The 27,766-nt window shown below is 44.3% G+C and overlaps 1 protein-coding gene and 1 long non-coding RNA gene across 3 annotated transcripts in view; both read right to left on the bottom strand.

Annotated features, from left to right (window-relative positions):
• The window catches only part of BARX2 (BARX homeobox 2), a 44,326-nt gene extending 20,045 nt beyond the window's left edge, over nucleotides 1-24,281 (bottom strand). The window contains exons 1-2 of one of the 2 annotated variants that reach the window (XM_079954615.1): nucleotides 23,797-23,929; nucleotides 17,606-17,911 (exon numbers count right to left, since the gene is read on the bottom strand). In XM_079954615.1, coding sequence (XP_079810741.1) covers nucleotides 17,606-17,651 — 46 coding nt within the window. In that variant the 5' untranslated portion in view covers nucleotides 17,652-17,911; nucleotides 23,797-23,929. Of the gene's footprint in view, nucleotides 1-17,605; nucleotides 17,912-23,796 lie in introns of both variants that reach the window. The other variant, XM_079954614.1, reaches the window with a different exon arrangement.
• The window catches only part of LOC307203671, a 119,397-nt gene that overhangs the window by 21,437 nt on the left and 70,194 nt on the right, over nucleotides 1-27,766 (bottom strand). The gene's annotated exons all lie outside the window — the stretch shown is intronic.

The raw sequence follows: 27,766 nt of genomic DNA, 5'->3' as shown, positions 1-27,766 counted from the left end.
TCTAAACAATGATGTTTTCAGTAAGTGCCAAAATGAGAAGTACAGCCTGAGATTGAGCTTGCTTTGTCTTCCTTTTCCTCCTTCCTTTCCCCCTGCATGTCTTTTTGGGTTGCAAGTCTTTTGTAAGCAGCTTGGAGTGCCTTTTTGGCTAAAGGGGGAAATAGAAATGCCCTCCATGTTCCCTGTTCTTCAAATTCCACGATTCTCATTAATCTAAAACTTTCTCCCTCTGTTTGGTTCCTCTGCGATGAGTGGTATCGGAGCCCTCTCTTATTAGCCACCTCTCAACGCGGCAGTATAATTCAGACATAATCACAGTAATTAATAAATTTGACTGAATTCAAAGCTCCCATGCCCGAAGGCCCTGGGAAGTTTTAGTAAAAACTAATCAGGGGGATAATTAACACTTTATGATGATGACACTTCTCCGCACTGCTGTTTACAACTTCAAGATAAATGCCCTGACAGTAACTAATTAGCTCCAAAAATATGTGACGACCTGCAAGCTTTGTAAATGCAAAAGGGTTTAATAAAGGCAACCCTGGAGACCTGCCCATAATCCTTTATGCAAAAGCAATTTATAACCCCGGTTTAACAAGTCCCTGTCCAAACTCCACCCACAGCATGTAGGGTTCGTGCATCAGCCCTGGTCAGGGGCTCATCCTGCACAGATCCAAAGGCTCAGTGCAGCCCTCCAGGACTGCATCCTTGTTGCAATGCTCAGCTGACTTAATGTGCCTCCACCATTAGATCTGCACCAGCTATGGTGACAAGCAAACTGGAACTATCAACAGCAAAGGCAGGCAGGTTGGCATCTGGATTCAATTTTGAGATGCTATATAGAAACCCAGGAATCCTTGTTATCACACAATCACACCATCCTCCCATCTAGCTCAGTACGCTCTACTCAGACCGGCAGCAGCTCTCTAGGGTTTGGGGTAAGAGTCTAACAGCCCTATGCAGAAATGCAAGGCATTGAATCTGGTACCCCCTGCACAACAGCAGATGTTCTGTTGATGAGCTTCTCGGCAGCAACTCCACAAACTATCCAGGAAAAAGGAGGCACCGGCTACGAGTTCAAATTCTACGCACACTTAATGAATTTCCAAGTAAACATGTGTGAGATCAGACTCTCCAACCCATCTCTGCATTCCAAGAGGCGCTTTATTAACGCTGTGTGTTTGTGTGAACGCACACCTAAATATAAATCAATCAATCAGTCGTTGGCTTCCTGCTCTGTTAATTATCGCAACATCCATAAGCAAACATGAATTCCAGGCGGCTGACTCAGAGCTTACACAAAGGGCGCTTCAGGTTTCACAAGCCCACCCTTGTGGCCGTTGCCAAGAAAACGTTCGCTGCAAATGCCACTGCCTTTTTCCTGCTTCCAGCGTGTAAAAACCATTTGATGAGTGACACAGAAGGATGGAGAGTGAAATTAATTGTTTGCAAACCAAGAACTGCTGTCCCTCTGAGATGGCCGACTTTCAGGAAATGCATTTGTCTTACAAGGAGATACACTTTCTCAGAGAAGTGAAGTGCCATGCAGGAAGCAAGGATGGACTGGGAGAGAGGGGGGAGAAGACTGATTCAGTTCACAGCTGAAGGCAAACCTGCTCAATTCACACTTTAAAAAAAAAAGTGGATTGAAACAATTCAAACTTCTCTGAATTTTGCAATGCAGTTCTCCAGAAAACCAGGGTGTGCAAAATTGCACAGACTAGGACAAAGGATCACAATGCCTGTATTAGTGACAACAACAAGCAAAATGCATTGCATTAGGGGGAAATGCTTTGCAAAATTGTGTATATTAGACAACGATTGCATACAAAAATGTCAGGGATTGAATTTAGGACCTTCTGCGTGCACAGCAGATGTTCTGCCACTGAGGTACCTTCCCAAAGCACTATAAAAGAAAGAAAATGGGGTATGAGGGGAGAACTGAAAACAAACTGTTAAATATAGTGGCCATGTGCCCTACTTTACAGAGGACATTTCTCTGCTTGAAGGACTGCCCAGTCCAGGTCCAGTTTAAAGACTACTAATAATAATTTATTATTTATACCCCGCCCATCTGGCTGGGTTTCCCCAGCCACTCTGGGCGGCTTCCAACAAAATATTAAAATACAGTGGTCTGTTAAACATTAAAAGCTTCCCTAAACAGGGCTGCCTTAAGATGTCTTCTAAAAGCCCAGTAGTTGTTGTTCTCTTTGACATCTGGTGGGAGGGTGTTCCACAGGGTGGGTGCCACTACCGAGAAGGCCCTCTGCCTGGTTCCCTGTAACTTGGCTTCTCACAGTGAGGGAACTGCCAGAAGGCCTTCAGCACCGGACCTCAGTGTCTGGGCAGAACGATGGGGGTGGAGCCGCTCCTTCAGGTCTACTGGACCGAGGCCGTTTAGGGCTTTAAAGGTCGGCACCAACACTGTGAATTGTGCTCAGAAACGTACTGGGAGCCAGTGTAGATTTTTCAAGACCAGTGTTATGTGGTCTCGGCGGCCGCACCCAGTCACCAGTCTAGGTGCCACATCTTAAAAGAACATAAGCAGGAAAGCAGTTTACTATCCAATCCCTCCTCCCAGGGAACTCTGGACATTGCAACTCTGCAAGTTGGAATAAGGAGGTCTTCCGACAACTCTCAGCACCTGTGATAAACTAGGGTTCCCAGGATTCTTTGGTGAAGCCATGGCCCAGTCCTAGGATGGCTCATTTGGTAGAGCATGAGACTCTTACTCTCAGAGTCATGGGTCTGAGCCCTACGTGGGGCAAAAGATTCCTGCATTGCAGGAGCTGGACTAGTAGACCATCACAGACCCTTCCAACTCTGCAATACTATTATACTGCTTTAGCTGTATAGTGAAGATGGGAGCATTAAGAGAATTCAAAGCAAATAACACTTTCCCCCAGTCGTGTTCCTTTCTCTTACATTCTATTTAAAACATTTTTTTTAGGAATCTAGAATTAGAAAGCATTCAAACACATGCTTTCCAATCGTAGTAAGGAAACTCTGCAGAGATTTCCAGTTTTGTTGGGACATTAACCAGCTCATCCATGAGAGCCACAGTTAGAAGCCTCGAAAAGTCAGCCATTAAATTAGTTGACTTAGGAAGTTCAGGAGCCTAAAAATGCTACCCTACCCACTGCAAGGTTGCCATCAAAATGTCAGCCCGTATTCCCACTCCCATTTAATTCAGATTCACCCTTTCCGGGGCAAACCCACTAAGTAAAAAGATCTTGTTGCCCATAATTTGCTGGCAATATCTCCACAGTCCAATGCAAAGTGATTCCCTGCCTCAAAGCACCCTTGAATGTCCTGAGCTGCGTTATTTTAATTCTTTGATCTCAGACCTGCCACAATAGGAAGAAGACCCTTCTCTTTCCTCCACACCCAGCTCTGGGGGACAAAAATAAACCCAGTGGCCCGTTTTGCAGAACAGCTGCACAAACAATGCAATTTAGAAGGATGCATAATGACACATGATGGAATTTTGGCCGGCCGGCCAAACCTTTGTTTTTGTCAATTAGCTCAGTCAAATCTCTCACAGCTGGGTAATGAGGAGGGAACGGTACACACACCACCCCAATAAAATAAAAAGCATTGCTAACTGCTGAGCTTGCCAAGGCAGACAGGACAGAGACCCGGAGATGGCATCAAAGGGGCACACGCTCTGCTCCTAACTAAGCCACAAGTTGGAGAGATTGACCTCCTGCCAAACTGTTTGCCTCTCGCTTCGGCACTTATCCTACCACTCCTCTCGCAGTGGGACTTAAATTAGAGTCAATAATTTTTGGCTTGATTAACCAGTCAACTTTTAGCTTGATTCATCTGTAGCTTAAGGCAGGGGTGCGGGAGCCTCAGGCCAGTATGGCAATGCGGCCCTCTAAGCCCCTAAATCTGGCCCCCAGGACTCTCCCCAGACCATACCCCCTCGCTGGTTTAGCTTCACACCCCAACCAGTTTTGCCGAGACAGGATACGTCCTTGAACTCTGATCGCGACTCTTGTTTCCTAGAATGGAGGGTCGAGAAGGGGGTGTGAGTGAGTTTAGAACCTAGCCTGCTGTTCAATGGTAAAATTTGCATGTGTTGCTCCTCCCACTTTTGCCTCTGGACCCGCGCACCGCTGGCCCTCAGAAGGTTGCCCAGGAGGGAATCGGCCCTTGAGAAGAATCCTTGCCCTACCTAGCTTTTGAAGACATTCCCATAATCTCTTGACCCGAGTCTCTTGTTTTAATTACTGCTTTAACAGGGCTGTTTTGTTACTACAGTATTTTAATTTTGTGTGTGTGTGTGTGTGTGTGTGTAATAATCTTATTTATTGGTTTTTCACAATAAAAACTTTACAAATTTTAACACAGACCGTAAATTAATTATTTTATCGACTTCCCATCCTCCCCTTCCATGGTTTCCATATTTACCTTTGAATGCTGCATATTCAAGACATCCATTTAAACCCATTTATCTTGATAATTAAAGCTGTGGCTCATATTTCAAGTCTTGCTGGTGTTTTCATCTTGCTACAGTATTTCTTTAAATATTCGATAAAAGGCCTCCAGTTCTCAAAGAATCTTTTTGTCATTTTGGTCTCTAATATTTGCTGTTTATCTTGCCAGTTCAGCATCATTTTCAAAAGCCATTCTTCCTTTGTTGGAACCTCACCTTTTTTCCATGGATGTTTATATTTTATTCTTTACGCCATTTGTTTTTTATGACTGTAACCCACTTAGAAGCCTATTTTGGCATGAAGAGGACTATAAGACGAATAATAGAAACTTATAATAAATAAATAAGAATCCTGGCTAGAGAGGGTGTTTTGGGTTAACAGGGGTGGGCTTTGGATGTTTGGATCTCCCCAGTCAGGCCCCAGACTGGTTTCAGAATGGCCCAGTGCATAGTTGACAATTTCTGGCTCTTCCACCTGCTAAAATAATATAAAGTCCTCAAGAGATCTAGGGCACGACGTGACTCAGTCGCAGAGGCAGCTGCCTTGAATCCCTTTCTGACTGGAGGAAGATTCAGAAATGCCAGCCAGCAAGCCCTAGAGAAGGTGTTATTCCAGGAAATATATTCCTCCTTCCCGTCAGTGCTCTGCTTTCATTTCAGGTTTGGCTGGACACTTCCCATGCACACCTCCCTAGTTTATTTATTTATTGAGTTTGTATATCCAGAGATAAGGGTGAAGATCAGGCCCAATCAGGTCAGGGGTAGTGGAGCACAGTGGTTCGAGCAATGCTTTAAATCTCTGTACAGTGGTACCTTGGGTTAAGTATTTAATTCGTTCCGGAGGTCGTTCTTAACCTGAAACTGTTCTTAACCTGAAGCACGACTTTAGCTAATGGGGCCTCCTGCTGCCGCTGCGCTGCCAGAGCACGATTTCTGTTCTCATCCTGAGGTAAAGTTCTTAACCCGAGGTACTATTTCTGGGTTAGCAGAGTCTGTAATCTGAAGCGTATGTAACCTGAAGCACGTGTAACCTGAGGTACCACTGTATTTATGCCGCTTGCCAGCTAAAATCTTGTTGGCAGGCATTGGTGTTGGCCTTTAAAACTCTACGTCCAGGTGAGGTGAGCATCCCAGGCGCTGGCAGTCAAGACATCTAATGGGCCTTGCTCCAAGAGTCATCATTTCCAGGAACTAAGTGGCCCTCAACCTGATGCCAGGCTTTAACTGTAATAAGCCCAGTGTTCTCCTATGCTTTTTTTACCTGAGGTCCGCTGGGTCCTTATCTATTGCCACCTGTTTAGAAGTCTATCTTAGCCTTAGCTGAACTGAATTAATAATTGAATCCAATGGCACTTACTTTTGAGTAGGCATGGCTATGACAGCTCCTCCAAGCATCCCTATTTTCCAGGAACTGTCCCAGATTTACAGAAACCGTCCAGGTTTCTGATTTGATCCCAGAATTTCCCGCTGTTCCTTAGGAGAAATGTTGGAGGGTATGGAGTTATGCGACCCCTCCAAGCCAAGGAGATAAATAACTATACAACCTTTAGACGACATCAGAAGGCAGCCCTGTATGGGGAATTTTTTTTAAATGTTTAATGTTTTATTATGGTTTTATATATGCTGGAAGCCACCCAGAGTGGCTGGGGCAACCCAGTTATATGGGCAAGTATAAATAATTATAATTATAATGGAACAAGAAGTCCCTATTTTCATTGGAGAAATGTTGGAGAGTATGCCATTATGGCAGCCAACTGAATAACTGATACAGGCCTACAGCCTTCAACATGGCTCAGAGTCATTCCCTGTGAGCTCAGCGGGGTTTACTTGTAAGCAGGCATGCACAGAATCACACTGTAATAAGTCTTCTGCTGGCTGACAATCCTAATGATTATATCTTATGAACTGCCAAGCAGACAAGGCATCCTTGATCCAAAAGATATGATAGAAGTGGGGTAGGTAAATCATCACCAAGGTATTTGTTGCAATAGAGAAGAGGCAGTTCCACCCACTGTGGTGCAGTGATTAGGGAGTCAGACTAGGACTTAGGAGAGACCAATGTTCAAATCTCCCACTGGGCCATAAAACAGCTCACTGGGTGGTAGGAAGACAGTCCCTGCCTCTCAGCCTAACCCACCTCTCAGGGTTGTCATGGGGATTAAATGAGACGTAGGGAGACCCACGTAAGCCAGCTTGAGCTCCTTGGAGGAAAAGATGGGCTAGCAATGCAAAAAAAGTAAATAAATTCTGAGCCAGAGAGATGGAGGAACTTGGCTCAAAGACAAGCAGCTCCACCTGGCCATCTAAGGCAAGGGAGAGTTGACATGGAAGCCTGACGTTTTCACGAGGTCTAGATCCATTTTAAATGATTTGTGGATAAGGGTGACTAAAGTTCCTTGCTTAGCAAGCTGCCCCCTGTGTACAAAACGAAGGCGGCAGTGCTTCCTGCCCATGGGCGCCACAAGATATTGGTCTGAGGATAGCCCAGCTGCCACCCTTTAAATAAATTTAAAAAGCATTTCTCTGAGGCTGCCATGAGTCCAGATTTTCCTAGACATTGCCAGGATTTCAAAGGAGGAATTGACGTCCAAGGGGGACGGGACTAGGCAGTCTTCCGAAAAGAAAGCTCAACGTTTGGGGTGTCCTGGTGTTTACTTTTTGAAATATGGCAACCCTAATTTCTCAGATGCAAGACAATAATGAACAAGAAGGCCTTGTTATCCTGTAGGCTGCTAGTCCCCATTCATTGACTGCATGGATTCCTTGCTCATTCTCAGTTGCGGTGATGAATCTGCTCCATGCACCACTTAACATTGGCTGAAGCAATGGAGGACCCAGCCACCCCTCAGTATCTCATAGGCCTTCCCTGGGAACATCTTCAGTGAGGGCAACTGCATAACGTCATTATATATTACTTATTAAATGTGAATACTGCCCTTTAGCCACATATCTCAGGGCAGTTCGCAACATAAACATACAATATACCTCGGGTTAAGTACTTAATTCGTTCCGGAGGTCCGTACTTAACCTGAAACTGTTCTTAACCTGAAGCACCACTTTAGCTAATGGGGCCTTCTGCTGCCGCCGCACTGCCGGAGCACGATTTCTGTTCTTATCCTGAAGCAAAGTTCTTAACCTGAAGCACTATTTCTGGGTTAGCGGAGTCTGTAACCTGAAGTGTATGTAACCTGAAGCGTATGTAACCCAAGGTACCACTGTAGAAGGAATTCATCGAATTCATGTTTATAAATATCATATTAGACTAAGGTCTGCTTAACGACAATAACAAGTCCCCCCTTTTTTTGTAATGCACCCAGTTTTTTTCCTGATTTGTTTTCTACATGAGTACTATTTCTTGTTTCTTCATCTTTTTTGTGTCTTATCTTACCCTGTGCACTTGTAATTTTGAACTTCTTGATTTTTCAATAAAGGTTATAAAATAGAAAAAGAAACCATACAATATACATAGAAGCAATATAATATACACTGCTTTGACCAAGTATAGGTTTGTTTGTTTTTTCCTTTTTGGAAACACTTGCCCTCCCAGCTCTGTTTATCCTTTCCAGGGTGTGCCCTACCATTAGGCAGGGTGAGGCAACTGCCTCAGATGGCAGGTGCTGCGTTGGGCGATAGCAGCGAGGGGTTGAAGGGCAGGGCTGTGGGATACCTGTCCTGCCCTGCGGCTCTAACTCGCCTGCTGCCCTCAGGTGTGGTGGAGAATACTGTCCCGCCGCCAGTGCTGAAGCAAGAGTCAACAGCCAAGTAGACCAATTGGCTCCAGTGCATGGAACAAGGGGTGTGTGTGTGTTTGTATGTGTGTGTGTGTCTGTGTGTGGAGGGGTGGGGTGGGATGACTTGCCTACCTCAAGCAACAATGTGATCTTGGGTTTTTAATGCTCATGAAAGCAGACATCCTTAAAGCGCTGTGATAAGTGTGTGTGGAGAAGGGAATTGAGAAGCGCAGCGGCAAGCCCTGCCTCTGAAACCCGTGCATTAGATTCCTCTTTCTGCACGTAGACATGGGCTTTCCTGAGAGAATGCAATGGAAGTCAAGCATCCATGTTGCAAGGAGCATCAATGTAGCATGCAAAGGAACATCAGTGCCTGCCAGAGATTTTCCCATTTCAGCAAGCCTTCTCAATGGAGATCTTTGTCCTGGGTGCTTTATTCTGTTTTTGTAGTAGTAGTAGTAGTAATAGTAGTAGTAGTAGAATTGCCTTTACATATGCAATTGCACTAACTTTTTATATATGCAACTCTTTTATATTTGTTTTTATTATATTGAAAACCACCTTGGAATGCCTCATAAAAGTGATTCATAGATGAAATAAATAATAATAATAAATAATAATAATAATAGTAGTAGTAGTAAAAAAAAAAAAAAAATTCCTTCCAGTAGCACCTTAAAGACCAACTAAGTTAGTTCTTGGTATGAGCTTTCGTGTGCATGCACACTTCTTCAGATATCTGAAGAAGTGTGCATGCACACGAAAGCTCATACCAAGAACTAACTTAGTTGGTCTTTAAGGTGCTACTGGAAGGAATTTTTTTTTGTTTTGACTATGGCAGACCAACACGGCTACCTATCTGTAAGTAGTAGTAGTAGTAGTAGTAGTGATGGTGCATGACTTGCAACTGTAATTCCAGCTGTGTCTACATGAATGTGTTGCTGTGTCCTAAGAATGTCTGAAACTGAACAGAGCTCTCATGACCACAAAGAGGCAGGAGGGGTTTTTTTTGGAGGGGGTCTAGTATTTTGAGTTTTTCAAAGTCTTGCTCCCCATTCTGTGCTTTTGAAACGAGTGAACAGACTGGTGCTCCTTCCCGCCTGCCTCCACATATTGATTTACGTACTTTACGGGTGCTTGAACAAAAGAGTTTGCAGTTGCTTCAGCCCCTGTGCAGATCCTCTTCAGCTAAATAATTTAATCAGGAGCTAAACAGCTTGTGGAGACAATGGCATGTCATTTCCAGGACTGCCCCAATGAGTTACTGAAATAGAAATGGTTTCTACACTGATCGATTACATCATCCTATGTAACGTCAAATGCTTTCATTAATCATAAGCACAACCTTCTTTATTACAGGTTTTCAAAGAGAGGATTTGGAGGCACTTATAACACGGAGGCCCTTTTCTTAATCCCCCCCACACACCTCCTTGTCTCTCCTATTGCTCCAAGGATGCAATAGGTACAGCAAAACGGGTTTTTCCTAATTCTTGGTCAATTTCACAAGTTCAAAAGTTTTACATGAAATCAGCCATCGCTTAGTAAGTATTGGAGGGGAAAGGTGGGAATTAAGACACCAGAGGAACAGAAACATAATTACTTGTACATCTATTAATACAGTGGTACCTCAGGTTAAGTACTTAACCTGAAACTGTTCTTAACCTGAAGCACCACTTTAGCTAATGGGGCCTCCCGCTGCTGCTGCGCCGCCGGAGCATGATTTCTGTTCTCATCCTGAAGCAAAGTTCTTAACCTGAGGCAATATTTCTGGGTTAGCGGAGTCTGTAACCTGAAGCGTATGTAACCCGAGGTACCACTGTACTGCAATTTTTATATCTGACTGTAGAGTGCAGTCGGTGTTCTTTTTCCACATTCGGTAACAATATTGCTTGACTGTTGGCATGTAGTGGTAATTAGTATTTGGGAGCTGGCAAGATGCGGTAATTGCTATTTGATGCTTTTGATACCTGACATTGAGTGTCGTTCCGTATTTAATGAAACGTCGGCATCAGGTTATGCCAGCACTCAGAAAGCACCTGAAATTCAGGCTTTGGGCAGTAACAATTTCACGATGGAAAGTTTTGATTATGCATGCAAAACAGGCGCTCTACCACTGAGCGATGACCCTTCCCCGATACAAATTATGAACATTCTTACTGTGGACTTCACATGCCTCCTACATACACAGCTCCTGCACTTCAGATGAAGACCCTATAAAGATGAATTCAAAACAAACGCTTGTCATACCAAGCTAAGAACGGGTCACCATAGACACGCAATTGCTCTCACACACTGATTCCTCTAGACTGTCCAACCACACAGCCCATATCCAAACCCTGCCACATGATGCAAAAACTGGTTGCTCTTCTCCAGATGCTACATGGGATATTGGCAGTTTAAACATTTTGTCATGATTTTAATGAAGATCCACAGACAACACAGCCATCCATGTCCTGAGTTGTGGAGCATTTCAAGAGAGTTTAGCAGGTTTGTTAACCAAACACCCTTCCTCAAAGACCTCTTCCACAGTATTCTGAGCATAACTTGCAGTGCTGGCATGCCCAGGATGTAACCACAGTTCGTTTCTATAGATATTGTACAGCCTCCCCTTTAATAATCTAAAACACCAATAAATCTTTGAAGGAGATTGTCAGCAAAAAATGAAGCCTATGATTACGGAGCATCCACCTTGATTTGCTTGCACAAAGCTTTCGTGGAGATGAGATTGTATCTGGTCTTTGCCATGCGTGTATTCTGATTTATTTGCAGGATATAGAACAAAATGTATCCATCCCTAGTTGCTTGCGGGATGTTTAGACGTCTTCCCAGTAACCATCCCTTCGTTCCACACTTTCCCTGTTACTTTCCAAACCACAAAAGCACATTTCTTTTTTTAAAGTGGATTTGTTGCTGAAGGGTGGCAGAGTGTTTTGATCCACGTTAACTGCACAAACCTAAATTTCCTGTATGCCCTTGAATCTCTCCATCAAAATACTGAGGGTCTGCAGGTACCCTTATTTGAAAGCTGTTTTTTTTTACAGCTTTCAAATGGCCACATTAATCACAACACACACACACACACACACACACACACACACACAGAGAGAGAGAGAGAGAGAGAGAGAGAGAGAGAGAGAGAGAGAGAGAGATTGAATCCTAACTTGGGTGATGTTAACTTCTAGACATGCACCCGATAATCCAATCCCAACCATGTTAATTTTAATAAGGTGTGCACCTTATTACAGTACCACTCAGAACAAAAGGGAGTAAAGTACAGATTTTTATCAAGGACTATAGGTATGATCCCCACTGAACACTCCCAAGTCCCACTGATTGCCATAGACAAGATAAATATCTCATTGAATAAGTTTGTTTGCTGGGAGATTAGACAATGTTGACTACTTATTGAACATTCATTCTGACATGTTTAGATGATGTTGTGTCAAGCATGTATAAGCCCACACGTTCAAGCACATTTTCCTTATCGCAAGATGTGCAATCTTTTGGGGAAGCAGGTTTGCTGCACAATCAGCTATCACTGAGTTTGCTGGCGTGTGATTCAATCCCACCCCAAAATAATGACCACCTGGGAGCACCCCTCACCAAAGAAACGACACGTAAGAAATGCTGGCAAACTTTCAAGAAGAGATGTTGAAGAAATAATCAACTACAAACCGATGCAGGCATGTGTCAAAGTGAACTCGAGAGTGGGAAAACGAGGAACAGAGAAAGTGAAATTAACAGATCTCGGCACCCCAGCATCACTCCTCACCTTTGCTAAAGAAGGAAGTCCAGGTGATCTATGTGGATTTCCAAGTAAACAAGCATAGGACAGGATTTGGTTGAAACTTCATTTAGGATCCGAGGGTGGGGAAATTATTTCTCATACTGCATGGGATGGGATCTGACAGCACCAAGTTATCAGCACCTTTAAAAATAGACTTTTAAATGACTCACTTGTACGGTTTTTCTTTCACTACAATTGTTCTAGTGTTTTCTGAAAGGGAAGAACCTAAGTCACACTTAACATCTGCTTGCGAGATTCCCTTACTCTTATGAGCCCATTCAACAGCTTTGATCAGTGGAACTGGCAGCGGTTACAGATGCCACTCAACACTCACTCCATACCTGCAAGAAATCTTTTTTTTTTTAGTGCAACTTTGGAACTCCCTGCCTCTTGACTTCAGGCAGACATCTTCACTACTTCCACTTTAAACATTTTTGTTTAGGCAAAGCCTATTCAAACATGCGTTTCAATCTGGTTTTTAGCTTATTGTTATTTTTCTGAACATTTTAAAGGGTTGTTTTAAAGTGTTGTTTTTTACTGAAAACTTTATTGTTTTGTTATTTTTGTTATTTTGGAGGTCATATGACATTTAATTGAAATAAAATAAATCTGTGCTTGTTCCCCTGCCACAGTATAAATAAGGAAATAGTTGCATGGCTCCCACACAATGCTTAATCATCCTAAACCGCAGCTGTATACATTTTTATCCTTCTCTTGATTCCTTTGTGCTGAAAGCCCATAATCCTCATAACTGATGAGTCTTTTACCTTTGTGAAGAACGGTAAATAATAGGCAGGCATGTGCAAGATCAGATTAGCAACAAAACTGGAGAAGATTATAAGCCCTGATAAAAGGTGGAGGAGGAAGACGGGACAATTGCAGGGAGGGGACGAGATGCAAAACACCCATTCAAGCAACTTTGGGGAGTTATCTATTCAGGGTCACTGCACTGAGACTGGTGCATACTTATTAAGGTGCTAAATTTAGCACCAGAAAACCAGGAACAGGAGTGGAAAATAAGACAGGGTGTACAACAGGGAGCTGAGCTGCAGAAGCTGCTCCATTGCATTTGTCAGAGGAGACGGCGAGAAAAACCGAGGAGTTCCGTCAGGTTTTAGAAACAGAATATCACTCCCAGTCCATGCCTGGATGGCAAGACTTTCGGCTTTAAGGATCATGGTGTCTTGGAGGCCTGCTGTGGCCCTCCTGTCGCAAAGCAGAAATTTCTTCATGTGCTCCTCTGCCTGGGGTCACGACCACGCCACATGCTCAGAGCACATTTAAAACTTCCCCCAAAGAATCCAAGAAATGGAGTTCACTAAGGGTGACAGGAACTCCCTATGTGGGGGAGGAAAACTATAGATATTATATTATTATTATTATTATTATTATTATTATTATTATTTAATTAATTAATAATAATAATACCCCACCTTTCCCCCAGACTCAAGGCAGCTTACAAAAATACAAAAAGATTAAGAAATGCAAAAGGTAATCGTTCAAAAATAATTTAATAGAATTAAAACCGCATGAAAAAGAAATCTATTAAAATTCAGGTCATGAAAAAGCACAGAACTATTAAAAAACAAAAACAAAACCCCACCTATTGTTTCCCAAAGGCCTGATGGAATGAGAATCTTCACCTGCCAGCAGAAGGAGGGAGCCAGCCTAGCTTCTCTAGGGAGGAAGTTCCAAAACCTGGGAGCAGCTACTGAGGAGGTCTAGAATTCTTTGAGGAAAGCCATGTCAATTTAAATGTGCATTAAATGTATGTCATGGGTAGCACCAGCATCTTATTTTGCAGGTGAACAGCAACTTAGGGTGGAAAGGCAAATGACGCAGGGTTGTCAAGGAAAATGGCAGCCTCGTGTCTCCTTTAGCTTCTCTTTTCTTAATGCCTGGGTATAATAATCCACATGGTGTGTGATTATCCCACTGGGAACTTCTTCTTCCCATATGTGGCAATCAGTTGGGTGAGGGAGAGGCAGCATGATGGCATCACATCATAAGCTGAGTCTCCCCCCTCTCATTGGACATCCAATGAGGTTTTCAAATAGAGATGGTCATTTGTTGGGGATTCTTCAGCTGTGATTGCAGGGGACTGGATTGGATTACCCTTTGGGCCCCTTCCTCTATGATCCTATGAATCCCCACACCTGAATATTCACCACAGCAGACATTGAAGTGGGTCAAAATATGCCTGAGGATGCTCATGGGTGCTCCGTTTCATCTGTTCCAATGACATCAATATATTACATCTGCTTGAATGCAAGGTAGCCTTTCAGATGTCTAACCTGGATGGGGATAAGATGGAGATAGTAGCCAGGTCCTTCAACACACAATGAGGATCTGTGAATGCTATACAGCGGTATTCCAATTGTTAGATGCATATTTTGCAGAGTGATTTTATTGTACAGAACCTTTCGGAATTTGTCTGCATGACAATAAAGGTTTGGGATTGAACTGATATTATTACATCGACCAAAGTTGCAATCCAGGGAAAGAGAAATCTGATTTGTCCTTCTAGCTGTTTGTTATCGGGCACATGATAGAGCTCCGGGGAGCAAATGTCTCTGTAGTCGGCCACCCAATCCTGGCTGAATGCATGACTGACAGGATGCGACCTCGCTGGACTCAGGTGTAAATGAGCCTGATAAAAGGTATTAGCCACAACATTGTGTTTGCTTTATTTAACAGGATTAATACAGCTGTTACGCTTCAGATAATAATAAGCTCTAGGTGGAAGGGGATCTCATGCTCCTCCACACTGTGATACAAGCACACTGTATCCATTCCTCTCTCCCTCCTTTCCCACAGTTCCGCGCAGTCCCTCAGGAATGCCGTAACAGTATCCGTTCAATTAAAAGGGGAAAGGGGTCCGGCTAAATATTTTCCAGCAGAAACGGTTTCCACCCGGATTCTGAAGAGCGTCCCAGATCAAATTTAAAACCCAGCCAGATCTACCACACTGGGACTCGGTTGACCTTGTCTACATGGAATCCCACATGGTGCTTGTGGGGTCATCCGTATAGAAACTGGGTGGTTTTATAATGCACCATAAATCTGCTTCCTCTCTGCATTTGACCCAGAGGTGACAAGCCTGGATGAGGCTCTGAAAAAATCAGCACTCGTGCTGTTATTGTACAACCTAAAAACCTTTTTTAGGTTTCTGCATTCTCCCACCTCTCGTAGATGATGCTGCCCGATACACAGAACATTAACCCTGTTGACTGCCCCTGGCCTCTTTAAATTAGAGGCATAAAAAGAGCCGTCTACCTGCAGGACTGAACCTGACCAACTTAGCAACTGATTCTATGGGGCGCTCACTCGGAAGCAAGGCCAAGCTGAATATACATAAGATTCCAGACTGATAGTCCATAAACCCAAAGAGGCATGACTTCTGCCAAATGCAGTAATTCCATGGAGATGCACCTTGTCATCCAGATCTAGGAAAGCATAGACATTTGCAGCCAACAGCAAGGTGGACAGTGGTAAGTCTGATGGTCCTGTTACTCAGATTCTGCAGACAGTCACAGCTCTGAGGCATCTGGTCATTTACACCAACAATTTGCTTGCTTGCTTATTCTGAGCTAGCACACAGGGTGGCCAAGTGGGGCTCTAGAGCAGAGATAGGAACCTGTGGTCCCCCAGATGTGACTGGTGTGCAGTTTCCATCACCACTGCTTATTGACCATGATAGCTGGAGCTGCTGGAAGATGGAGTATGACAACATTCAGAATAGCTATGGGGCTCCCTTTGGGCAACTTCATTGTATTGCTTAATTATATTCACAAAACCAAAACAAATCATCTCATACTTCAGATATTCCTAATAACCATCCCACCAGTGTCCTTCTGATTTCAATACAAGATAAATGGCAACCAATTGTTTTGAAAGATCTGTGTTGCCTGAGTTCTTCCTCTTCATAATTATAAGTTATGACTCGATACAATACCACAGTGTCCCAGGCCTTCCTTAGCCAATAGTCAATAGACAGGGCCTTTGTGTTTATCCAAGGTTTTGCAATCATGTTCTGATCACTTATTAAAATTTCGCTCTCTCCTCCTAACCTGTTGCTTCACATGTCATAGGAGCAGCCATTTAGATCATTCAAACGCACACCCAGTCCTAAACCACAGGCTATCAAGGTGAATAAATTTGATTGATCGGAAGGGCATAAATCCATGGATTTTGCCATCACAAGCTAGTGAACCTGGTGCCCTCCAGATGTTTTGGTCTAAAACAAATGAAAGCAGCCTTATACCAAGCCAGACCTTTGTTCCATCTAGTTCAATATTGTCTCTGCTGACTGGCAGTAGCTCTGCAGGATTTCAGACCAGGCTCCCTCCCAGTCCTACCTGGAGGTGCTGCTGGGACCTTCTGCATGCAGACCACTGAGCTATGGCCCTTCCACTTCTCCAGGTGCTAGAGTGCTACGAGCCATGACTACAGACGCCCACTTCACACCAGGTTGTGGCACATTTGGTACACATAAGGGCAAGACTTTGAGGGCAAGTGCCCAAGGCCCCATTCCCCAAAATGAGCTAGATGACCCCCCATATTCAAGGCTGGCTGGCCGGCCACATCTTGAAGGATACACATTATCATCTAAAGAGCCACCACACCACACCATTGAATAGAATTACTGAACAGCGTAAGTGATTACGCAAAGGATGTGTTGGAAACATTTGGACTCTTTGCACACAGGGTAAGAGAATAGTGTTTACTCTCTGATGGTGAAGTTACTCCTACCACATGCCCTTGAAAGTCAGACCCAATGGACACAATGGGACTTAGTGCTCAGAGTAAACCTGCCTAAGGTTGCTTTCTTGGAAGACTATGTTGCTGCTGTTGATCAAGGGCTGTGGAAAGAATTTATGCAAAACACAGAAGTTTTCATCAGACATCAGACCCATTCAAGAAGTTCGAGATCAAACTCTCCCTCTTTTATTGTTGTCATTCAATTTGAACCAGATACAGTACATTGAAATTGCAATGTGTGTTCCAATAAACACGAAAAACAAACAACAAACTCCCCACCTGTCTGCTAATAAAACTGAAGCATCGCCAGTCAATTTGTTCATTGCTGCAGTTTCTACGGCTTTGATCAGCTATTCTATCGTGGCTGTAACTCTTGGAAATTTCCCCTGCCTAGGGAAAACAACTCTTGCCACTAATAAGAGATTTGAAAGCAGGCTTCAAAGAAAGGTTATTAGCATTATTAAGTGAAATGGCCATAGGATCCATCATGAGATTGACCTCTGAGGTCTGACCAATGACCTCTAGAGTTTGTTCCTAGTGTTTTTGAATCATATTACAACTTCACCAAGATACATAGAATCTGTGTTGACATTTTTCTCATATAATTTGATAAGAATATGGTTGTTGTTGTTTTTATTTTAAAAAACCTCTCAGATTATTAGATTCAGTGGGATTACTTCAACCCAGACCCCCAAATCCAGTTCTTTTCTTTGATTTCTGACCCTTTTGGAAATGCAAGAGACATCCTCTCATATTCTCCTATGCAGCCTAGGCTTGCTTTGGCATGTTTTGCTATTCCATGGGTCCGGAAACTTGACTGCGTTTGTGTAAATCAAGGTCAAGACACCACAGTTTAAAATTAATGTTGAAATGCCTTTGCGTTCATACTAATCTCCTGTGCGAGATCCGAGTTGGAATTGAGAGAACTGGCCATCCAGGATCCCAGGGCTTTTAAGATTTCTACTCTTTCATAAAGGGGCTTGTGTTAGATTGCTCTGCTTCTTACGCTTAAGTCTGCAGACATCTTCTCTCATTCCAGTCTCAGTGGGACCGCCAAGAGGATTGAAGAAGACGTCTCTGACCCTCCCAACCAAGTGGCTCTGAGATGAAAAGGAGAGATGGTCGCCATGCCGGCCAACACAAATACTCGGAGATTTGACTCCCGATGTGAGAAAGGTCTGCCATGCTGCACAGCTGCAAAGATGAAGTGATTAATTATGAAGATTATTATTCCAAGCATTTTAGAAGCAGCCTTTGCTGTAATATCTGGGCAAACTTTACACGGTTTCAATTAAGGGCGGTCACGCCTGGGCAGAGTTACATGATGCCTTCTTCCTTCATCTTCTAGCTTTCAGAGACGGGAGGATATCTGAGTAAGCAGTTTAAACGCTGGAGCTGGGGAAATTATGCAGCTTTCTTTTCCTTCCCGTTGTTCTTAAATGGGAATATAAATTTTTAATTAAATAAGTCTTGCACTGCACTAATTTTTACACTGCCATTTGGACTCTTCTGCTTACGAAAACATTGGGAGCAGTGACTCAGGCCAAGGTTTAAATCGGCAACTGAGCTCTGGTTACAAAAAGTCTTATTAACATCACCCTTAGCTATATATCAGCCTCATCTGCAGATCATTTTAAGGATCTTTTATCTTCGCTTTCCATGACCAGTGGTGCGAATCAAGCATCCACTGTAAAGTTTAGTCGTGGGAAGTTTCTAATTTGACATACTGTGGTTTAGAAAAATTGATACTGCCTTTTTGTGTTTGTGTGTGTGTCTAGAAATCTATCCTGAAAAGCTATATGGGTTCATTTCCACCTTTTAGCAAAATCTTAAATCACCTTCTCCCCACCTTTATTCTCTGCTGCAATGACGGTCTTTTCTTCCCCTGGTTTCCCCACCATTCTCGGCCATTTAATTGCAGCCCCCTTGCCGCAGAGACCTCTCTTTTGCTTATGCTGTGAAGTGCCAATTAGCATACCCATTAGTGGCACAGTACTAAATAATAACACTGCTACTAGTCATAGTAGAGTTTTGGTTTTGGTTTTAACCGGCCTGACAAAAAACCACAACCCAACAACCCAAATTCTTAACATTTTAGCCAACACCACTCAAAGAATTATATACTATGGCATTCAAACAAATTGCAGGAAACAACTGAGGCTACTGGAACAATTTCTAGACTACTGATTCACTGCTTTTCAAACACGCAAAGATTTAGAATTCAGGTAAATAAGGCTTGTAAATGTTTGTAACAGAGTCATCTGTGAGCAGCCACTGAGTCACCAAAGTTTACTACATGCTCAGAAAACTACAGTGAGTAGCCCCACATTGCTCCCCAAGGCAGGATGATCATAAAAAAGTTTCATGGTAGTCAACGCAACTAATTAAAAATATGAAAATGCATAATTTCAAATTAAGTTCAACCCCAGGGGAAAGTGATAGCATTAATCATGGATATAGTTTCCGTGGGTCTGGTTTCATATTGCTCCTGTAGAAAGTTTGTGGGAAGGATAGTTTACACAGAGTTAAATCTAGTGGCGGAAATTATTCCCCTTTTTCTAATCTCCTCTGCACGGAATGATCTTTCACATGATACAGAATTGCTCATTTTAAAATGGTGCCTGAAGTCTAAGGATGCTTTCACAAGCTGATTTGGGATTTTTGCCTGGAAATGTAATTTCAGCAGCTTTTCTTTCTTTTCTTTTTCTTTTTTTTAAAAAGGAATTTCATTTTTGCAATGATTCCCTTTCTCTCCGGGCTTTTCTATAGAAAAAAAAAAAACTTGAGCCAAAACCGTAAAGGGGAAATCTTGCCTTCAGGTCTTTAATAAGTACCTATTTAATCCAAAATTCTTGGCTCGCTGCTTGTGAAAAAGGGAAAGTTCAGAGGAAATTGATATGAAAATTCGAATGACAAGATAATTCTGTACCCAGATAATCTCCAAGTATGGGTTGCTCTGGAAAGTTGGGGGAGAGGGAGATTCAGCCTCTGGGCGGTTTTCTAACAATTTAATTAATGACACAATCTGCTTATAGTATGCACTCTCTTTCTCCAGACTGAGATATAAGGACATTCAAACATCTGGGCAAATGAAACTGGTTATTCCCAAATGATGGGGATGTCATGGAAAGACATTCTAAAGTCTAACCCTAAACTCATTGACTCAGAAGTCCATCTCACTGGGTTCAGCGTGATTTAAGGCTGTGTACACATTACTGTCTTAAAGCTGCTAGATCCTTCTTTTTTCAATTCAGACAGAAGACGGGGAGGGTGCATCAAAATGCAGTATTTCACAAGGAACAACGGGAGAGATGCAGGATGCTGAGTACACAGTGGTTTATACACAGCCTAAGTCTTCTCTGTTTCTATCCCTAGGACTGAAGTCTAGGAGGCTGTCAGCACCGAACAGAGGGATACAGAGATGGATTTAAAGTAAAGCCAGAATAGATACCATCTCATAGTACCCCGAAACAAAACAAAAGTTAATTCCACTGAACTAAATAACCCCCTTCTTTGCTTTCACAGACATGTGTTGTTGAAGTGATCCATGGTTTCTAATACAATTATTGTGACGTATCTCTGCATTTATACCACTAATAATAGCTGTGGCACTACGGATGTGCATGACAGCTTATAGGGCGCTTGTTTCTTTGGTGATTGGATTTCAATGAGAATTTCTTAATTATTTCAGTTGTAAAAAGGGGGAAAAAAGCATAATATGACTATCAGATCTGAAATGGTGATATAGGTGCCCACTGACTTGTCTCCTTTTAACTATTATAAAAATGATTTGTTGGAGATAAAAAATCCAGTTGTTTTATCCCAAGCAAGGCAGGGGAAGTCTATGACCCTGGGAGAAAATACAACAGCCTATTAAATTTCATCAAATGGAGCATTGCCACAGGTGAAGCTAAGCACCCAATACCTATGGGAGAATCCAATGAGCAACGGCTTCTCTCACATCGCACATTCATTGGGCAACTGTGCTTAACTTCAGCGGAACCCTAGGCGAGTCGCAGAGGAATGGCTGTAGGTTGTGCGATAGGTATGTTTTGCTCCAAGTAAAATCTCTTCCTTCCTTCCTTCCTTCCTTCCTTCCTTCCTTCCTTCCTTCCTTCCTTTCTTCCTTTCTAGAACCCTTTATCAAAAAATGACACAGGTGACTCAGCCAAGTTAAACTCCTCAATGCACATTTCGATTTATATTTTGTCGTGAAAAAAGGGTCTGAAAGATTTTTTGATCAACTCTTCTCCATTTCATATAATTCACAAATCCTGAGTGACTGAAGCATTTTCATACTCGTGCATCACCAGCATGGATTTGGGTTTTGATGCCCATTGTCAACCCAGAACCGTCTGCAAGTGCAATTCTACCGTTCGCTGCTAGCACAGATAATTGATTAACTCCTATGGGGCAATTTTTAATCCAAGGAGTGCCCATTCTACTTACAAGATATTGCAAGTGGAAGCTTCCAAACCACAAGAACAGAACACGTACAGACACTTTGCAACGAACCTTCTCTACCGAAAGTCAATGCCCAGGGATCGCATCTGAGCCTGTTTCCTAACAAGGAAATAGACTGAAGCAATAGTCTTGTAATTAGATTATACCATGGAGAACAATGGGACTCCTCACCTCGTACATGCTTTCCCATCCTTCCTCAAGAGTTCCAGTTGAGCGTTACTTATTTTATCCTCGCAACGAACATGCAAGGTAGATTTAGCATGAGAGAAAGCAGCTTGCCCAAGGTTACCAGACGAGGTCCAGAATTTGAACTCAGGTCGCCCTGATCTAACTCCAGTCATTGCACCGTAACTTATCTGCCAAGCAAGGAGAAGCAAGTGGAAAGAAATGCTTGAACTTCAATTGGAAGGCGAGGAGTATATTCAGTCCCATAGAGTAGAAGTAAGCGCCTTTCTGGGCCAATACAACCCAGCAAGAGTCCTTTCTCCAAATCACACACAAATAAAGAGTTTGGCAGGGAGAGAGATCCAGCTTCTACCAAAGAGTGTTCAAAAACCAGAAAAGAAACTGTTTAGTGGAGGGGGGGGAACATATCCTGCCTATGCCAGAGCAAAACTATTGGACTCTTCTGATAAACTCATCAGCTACTCCTAGATCAAAGTTTATCTACACTCTTATTCAGCTCAAACGGAAAGCTCCATCCGACATACACATACACAGGCATCCAGACCACCATCATTTTATTCCCGATTAACCCAGAATCACGGCCAGCATTCCATTTCCACACTCACAATAATCAGCATGGCTTAAAATCAACCTCATGCCACCTTTCAGCTTTAAATGAAGAAATTGGGGGGGGGGGAGGAATCCATCTCTCTCCTACTTTTTTCTTTGTAATTTCAAAGCAACAACAAAAAAAACTAACTAATGCATTTTAACCAATCCTGACAATTACAAAGGACCTTAGTGCAAAAGTAGAACACCTGTTCCGAATGCAGAAGGTACCAGGCTCAAACACTGGGATTTCCAGAAAGGACTTTGGGGAGGGGGTTAAAATTCCTGCCTGAAAAACCGGAGAGCAACTGCCTGTCAGTGTAGACAATACTGATCTAGATGAAGCAGTGATCTGGCTGGGTCTAAGGTAGCTCTCTGCATGTTCCTACGAGCGCTGGAGTAAATTTTCACTGTCCTTTTTCATGCTTGCAAAGTCCATCTGCTCCCCAAAATTAATACCATCATTTCTGACATTGTTAGACCAAGAGGATAGCTGTGTGCTAAGGGGAGGCAGAATGGGAGTTTTAGACCCTTACTGTTAGTGGTGACAGAGGCACTGCCACACACACTGTCACGAAACCCTTTTTTCAAGGGCACCACTGGAATGAGCAGGAGGTGTCAACAGAGCAGCTCTCTGCTTTGAGGACAGAAGCTCAAACTGGAATTGCGTGATTGCCCACTCAGAAATCGCCTTTTCCAAAATAATTGGACTGTCATATGGCCCTGCTCTGGAAAGAATTCTATGGGACTGCATGGCTCAGTTGGTTAGAGCGTGGCGCTGATAACGCCAAGGTTGCAGGTTCGAACCCCATATTCGTATTCCTGCACTGTGGGGGGTTGGACTAGATGATCCTCAAGGTCCCTTCCAACTCTACAATTCTGCGATTCTACTTTGGAGATGGTGGTGAGGCCCCAATCCTCATCTTCCACCATGAACCGCCAGTAAATCCTATTGCCCACCAGCCACTGGGCCCTCCACACACCTGGGTCACCAACAGCTTGTTGGGTCAGGGAAGTGATTGGCACTTTTTCATAGAGGGCCAGATTCAGCCTGGGGTCTCCAGTTGCCAGTCCCTAACCGGTGGAATTATCCTAACTCCAATCTGACTGATTGCGCTGATTTTTCAAGGGTGGGGGTTGCCTGGAAAAGTTGTGGACACAACATGTTGTTTCTTCCTCACCAGCAGGATATATCCATAGCTGTCATTTCCCTTTTTAAAAGGGAAATTCCCTTATTCCGAATAGGATTCCTCACAAGAAAAGGGAAAAGTTGACAGCTATGGATATATCAAAGCAGGTTCCACTGACTTTGAACATGAATTTAATTTATTTTATTCCAAGTGTTCTTTATTCCACCTTTCCAAGGAGTTTGTGTTGCTCAAATAACTTCCAATTATTTATTTTCTGGTACACAGTGCTGTCGTCACCAGCACAATCCTAACTACCTATTGAATGCAGCGAGGCTTACTCCCAGGTGAGGAAAGGGTAGGTCAACTTTAATTCTTAGTTATTGTTATTTATTAATTTTATATACCATTTGTTCATCCAGAGATCACGAGGCTGTTTACAACATATATCTATCACATGTCTTGATAAGTTTGTTTCTCCTTTTCTTCCTTTTTTTTTAAAAAAAGAAAAATGTAATTTATATGTAAAAATACATATAAATATAATTTATAATATGCTAATTATACGTTGTAAAAATGGTGTAAACCCCAATGGCAACAAAGAAGGCTTCCCTTTCCTCCTCAAACTTTTCTACCACTTCCTTCGCCTGGAGAGGGCAAAGCAAAGGGTCCCCTTGGCAGGCGGCGAGGGCGAATCCCGGCAGCGGTTCTTACCGGAGCAGGAGTGGAGGGGTTTTGGCCGGACGATGAGCGACGCCGGGCAGACGGAGTAGAGCGAGAGCTTCTCGAAGTAATCACACGTCTCCTTGGACAGGATCTCGTCGATCATGAAAGTCTTGTAGCGCCGCCTGGCTGCTTTCAGCGGCCCCGGGGGAGCCAGCCGGGCTTCGGCTTGGCAGTGCATGGCTGGAGCGCCGAGCGAGGAGTCCCCGAGGAAAGCGCGGCGAGGAGGGCGGAGGAAAGCGAAACGCGCCGGGGAAGGGGAGCGGAGTTTGGCCAGAACTGGGGGGAGGTAGGCGGAGGCTGGCAGCTCTAGCCAAAAAGAGAGAGAGGAGGCTGGCCGGAGGAGATCGCCTGGCCAGGAGATCCAGGGATCCGCCTTCCTGCTGCGCCTGGCTCTGTGGCTCCCTCTCGCCCGCACCCAGCCTCCCTCCCGGCTTGTCTCTGTCTCTCTAGCTCTGCCTTCCCCACCTCCAGCCTCTATATAAGCCGCCGCGCCTTCGGAGGACAAGCCGGCTGTCAATCAAGTGCGCACCCCCACCCCCTTCGCAGCGCCCCATTGTTCGGGCCTGGGACGCCCGGGCAGGCAGCGCTTGCTATTTTAAGGACTGCTTCCCTCCCTTCTCCAGCTGGAAGGGCGCCAAGGCCTTGGGTTAGCTTAGGCTGGCTGGCCGACTGGCTGGCTGGGGACGGGGGACGGGGGATGGACTGACGTGAATGCCTTCCTCCTCTTCCTCCTCCTCCTTTTCCTCAAGTCTGAACATCCCCAACCCTTTCAGGAGAGAAGGAGCGCTCCGTCTGCGAAGTTCGGGAAACTTTCGCAAAGCGCGTTTAGACGGGGCCAGCAGCGCGATCCGAAATGTCCTCGAGGTTATTCCGCACCGGTTCTTGCCTTGCGGGGGGGTGGACTAGATGACCCTTGGTGTCCCTTCGAATTCTTATAATTTGTTTACACACACCCCACACACAGGATCCCAGCGATCCCCAAGGAAGCTCAGTCACCCGTCTGCAAATTTCTGGGCACTTCCCAGCTGCAAACCCCGGTCTTCCCTTCTGCGCGTTCGCTCCGATGTAAGCGGCGCTTGACTCGCTTTGCGCGGCCCCGGAGCGGGTGCTGGAGGCTGCAGACACTGATTTGAGGGGTGGGGGTGGGAACCTCTATTGCGCACACTGAGGTCTACTTTGGAGTAAGCGTGCCAGGGCTTGCTCCGTCAATCCCTCCCTCGTTAAGCCCCGGGACTTCCAACCACGGCTGCGATCCTATCGCTCCCTGCTTTGGAAAGTCGACGCAGCGCCCGGAGTTTGCGCGCGGGGTCGGGCCATGAAAAAACACTTCCTTGTGGCCTGGAGGGGGGTCGCTTGCAGGGTCTTCCGGAGCCCATCGAATTGTACTTGCGGTGCTGACATGATTTTGCCAAGACATATGTATCCTTTTGAGAACATTCTTAGTATATTCACGTCGATTTTGTTAGATCTGAGTTGATACACCCAACGCTAAAAACATCACAAAGAGTCAGCAGCTGGATCTGAGGTGAATCTGAGGTCCTGCTGCCCTCACCTTTGCGGTGGTGTTTGAGAGATTCAGTTTCTAAAAGAGATTTCCGCCCCCTCTTTGCCGGCTTAAGAGCAGGGAAGAACTAAGGAGCCAGTCAAGGGAGATCTAGCTTGGCGCAAGATCCGTTTCTCCCTGAATCTGCCCTCGGTCACTCCGGCTCGCTAAGGCGCAATTTATTTGAGATGGGGAGTAACCAATACCGGCAGCAAACCCAAGACGTGGCGACCCTTGGATTTTCTCCTCTCTTTCAATTCTGCTCGCTGGTTGGCAAAAAAGAAAAAGGGGAAAAAAAGGCTGTCGATGTTCATCTTCGGAATTATTGTTCTTGTTGTTATTAAAGCTTTTTAAACTCCTTGGCCTCTCCCCCCCCCCCCGGATTTTGTTCCTCGGGGCCTTTGATGCCTCTGTTTGATTTGTTTTAAATCCACCCACCCACCTCTGCAGATGCCACTAAAAAGAAGAAAAGTGTAGGAAAACAAAAAATTAAAATTTTATGCGCGCTGTAAGTTATCTTTTGCACTGCCCGCCAATGAAAAATTATAAAAATAAAATAAAATTGCAGAGGTCTCTAGGCTTCCTTGCATCTATCCTCCGCGTAAATAAAAAAGCAAAAAACCACGAACAGCCGCGGAGCCGCTGCCTTTTCCTTCTCTCTGGGTGTCCGCTTGATGTTTAGGACTTGTCATTTCTTCTTTCCCGGGGATCGCGGCCCTTGCAGCTCTCCGAGTTGCTTTCACCATCGTGCCACGCCTCGTTCTGTGCCAAGGCGAACTGTCATTAATTACTGAATATATCATTATTATTAATTACATTTCTTTGCGTAGTGTGACACTATTTCAAAGCGATTTAACAATATAAAACAAAACCAGATAAATTCAGTTCAAAATTAGAAGGGGGAAAAAACCATTAAAAAGCCAAAGATTATTAATGCCTGAAGGCCTGATTGCGGAGGAATGTTTTCTCCTGGCGCCTTATATATGTGTTGCTTTTTGTTTTTAAACACACACACACACACACACACACACACACACACACACCCTTCTTTGGAAGAACTATTTCTGTGAGCCAAGGTACTTTCCCTCAGGCTGCGCGTTTCCAACGCAGACTTCTCCGATAGTAAGGAAATAAAACCTTTCAAAAACTCCTATGCAAAGTGTCCCCCAAGAAGCGCGCATTATTCCAGCAACCACGGCCCGGATCCGCCTTCCCCGCCGAGCTCAGACAGGGCCAGGGGCGCCTCGCCCGAGTTTTTCCGCAGTCTTTCGGACCCGCGAAGCTCTTCGTCTCTTGCGAACCTTCCTTTGGAGCTGCGGTCTGTGCTGCGTCAGTGCTGCTGGCGGGAGTGTGTATGCTTGATCTTCGCCTGCAGCCGCAGACACACCTACTCGCGAGTAAACTGCGCTGAAAACAGCGAGGCCGGCTCCTCCTGAACTGATACGCTCAGGATACCTGCCATGTACAATTTAGGCATTTGACAATATTTGGATCCTGCCTTTCTGTGTAAAACTTTCCAAGGCAAAGGAGCGAATAAAACGGCTTAAGCAAAGTGAACAAGCAAAGAAACAAATAGCACCCAAATAAAATATCGGGGATGTTATCGCTCGTCTCTGTTTTGTTGGTGGGGAAGGAACGGGATCGACTCAGCGCCTAGATCACTTTTCACTTGGATGCCTCAGAAAGGGACCTTTTGACTCGTTTGGTCTCTCCCCCCCTCCCCCAAGTCCTTTAGGCTGCAATCCCAGACGCAGTTCCCTGGGACACAGCTGTCAACGTTTCCCTTTTTTAAAAGGGAAATTCCCTTATTCTGAATAGGATTCCTCGCAAGAGGAAAAGTTGACAGCTATGCCCTGGGAGGAAAGCTCCACTGAACCCAGAGAGACTTACTTCGGAGTAGACACGTTTAGGATTGCAGCACTGCTTCTTAAGATATGTTAATGTGCAGCTGGAAGTGAGCCCCCTTATATCCGGGGGGCGGGGGTTAGACCCAGGAAAGCGAGCAGAGAATGGCAGTCTTCGGCTACGAATGTAATGGGGTGTTGGGGACATAAATATAGATGGGGGCCTCCTTTTTTTAAAAGCGCTCTGAGCCCCCGGGAGACAGGAAGTTATCCATGTTCGCCTAAATACAATGAATATATCTCAGAGGACTACGTTGCTAATTTTTTAATTTTCTTTCTCCTAAGGTTATGCTGACCGCACAATAGCAATCCAAACATTTCAGTGTCTGCAAAAGTGAGGAATAACGTGATTCGTAATATCTCCGTTGTAATATCACCATCGATCTATAGATCTGTATCTCCGTCGCAATTTTTCTTTTGCAGGCGAATCAAACTCTCTTTACACTCGGGGAGTTGCCATTGTCTTCCGTGGGTTTCCATGCGTAAAATAGTACTCAGAGACCTATCAATT

The sequence above is a fragment of the Podarcis cretensis genome, assembly GCF_951804945.1.
Source record: "Podarcis cretensis genome assembly, chromosome: 15".
Classification (NCBI taxonomy): domain Eukaryota; kingdom Metazoa; phylum Chordata; class Lepidosauria; order Squamata; family Lacertidae; genus Podarcis; species Podarcis cretensis.
Note: the sequence above shows the minus strand (reverse complement) of the source record. Positions and strands in the feature narration are given on the sequence as shown.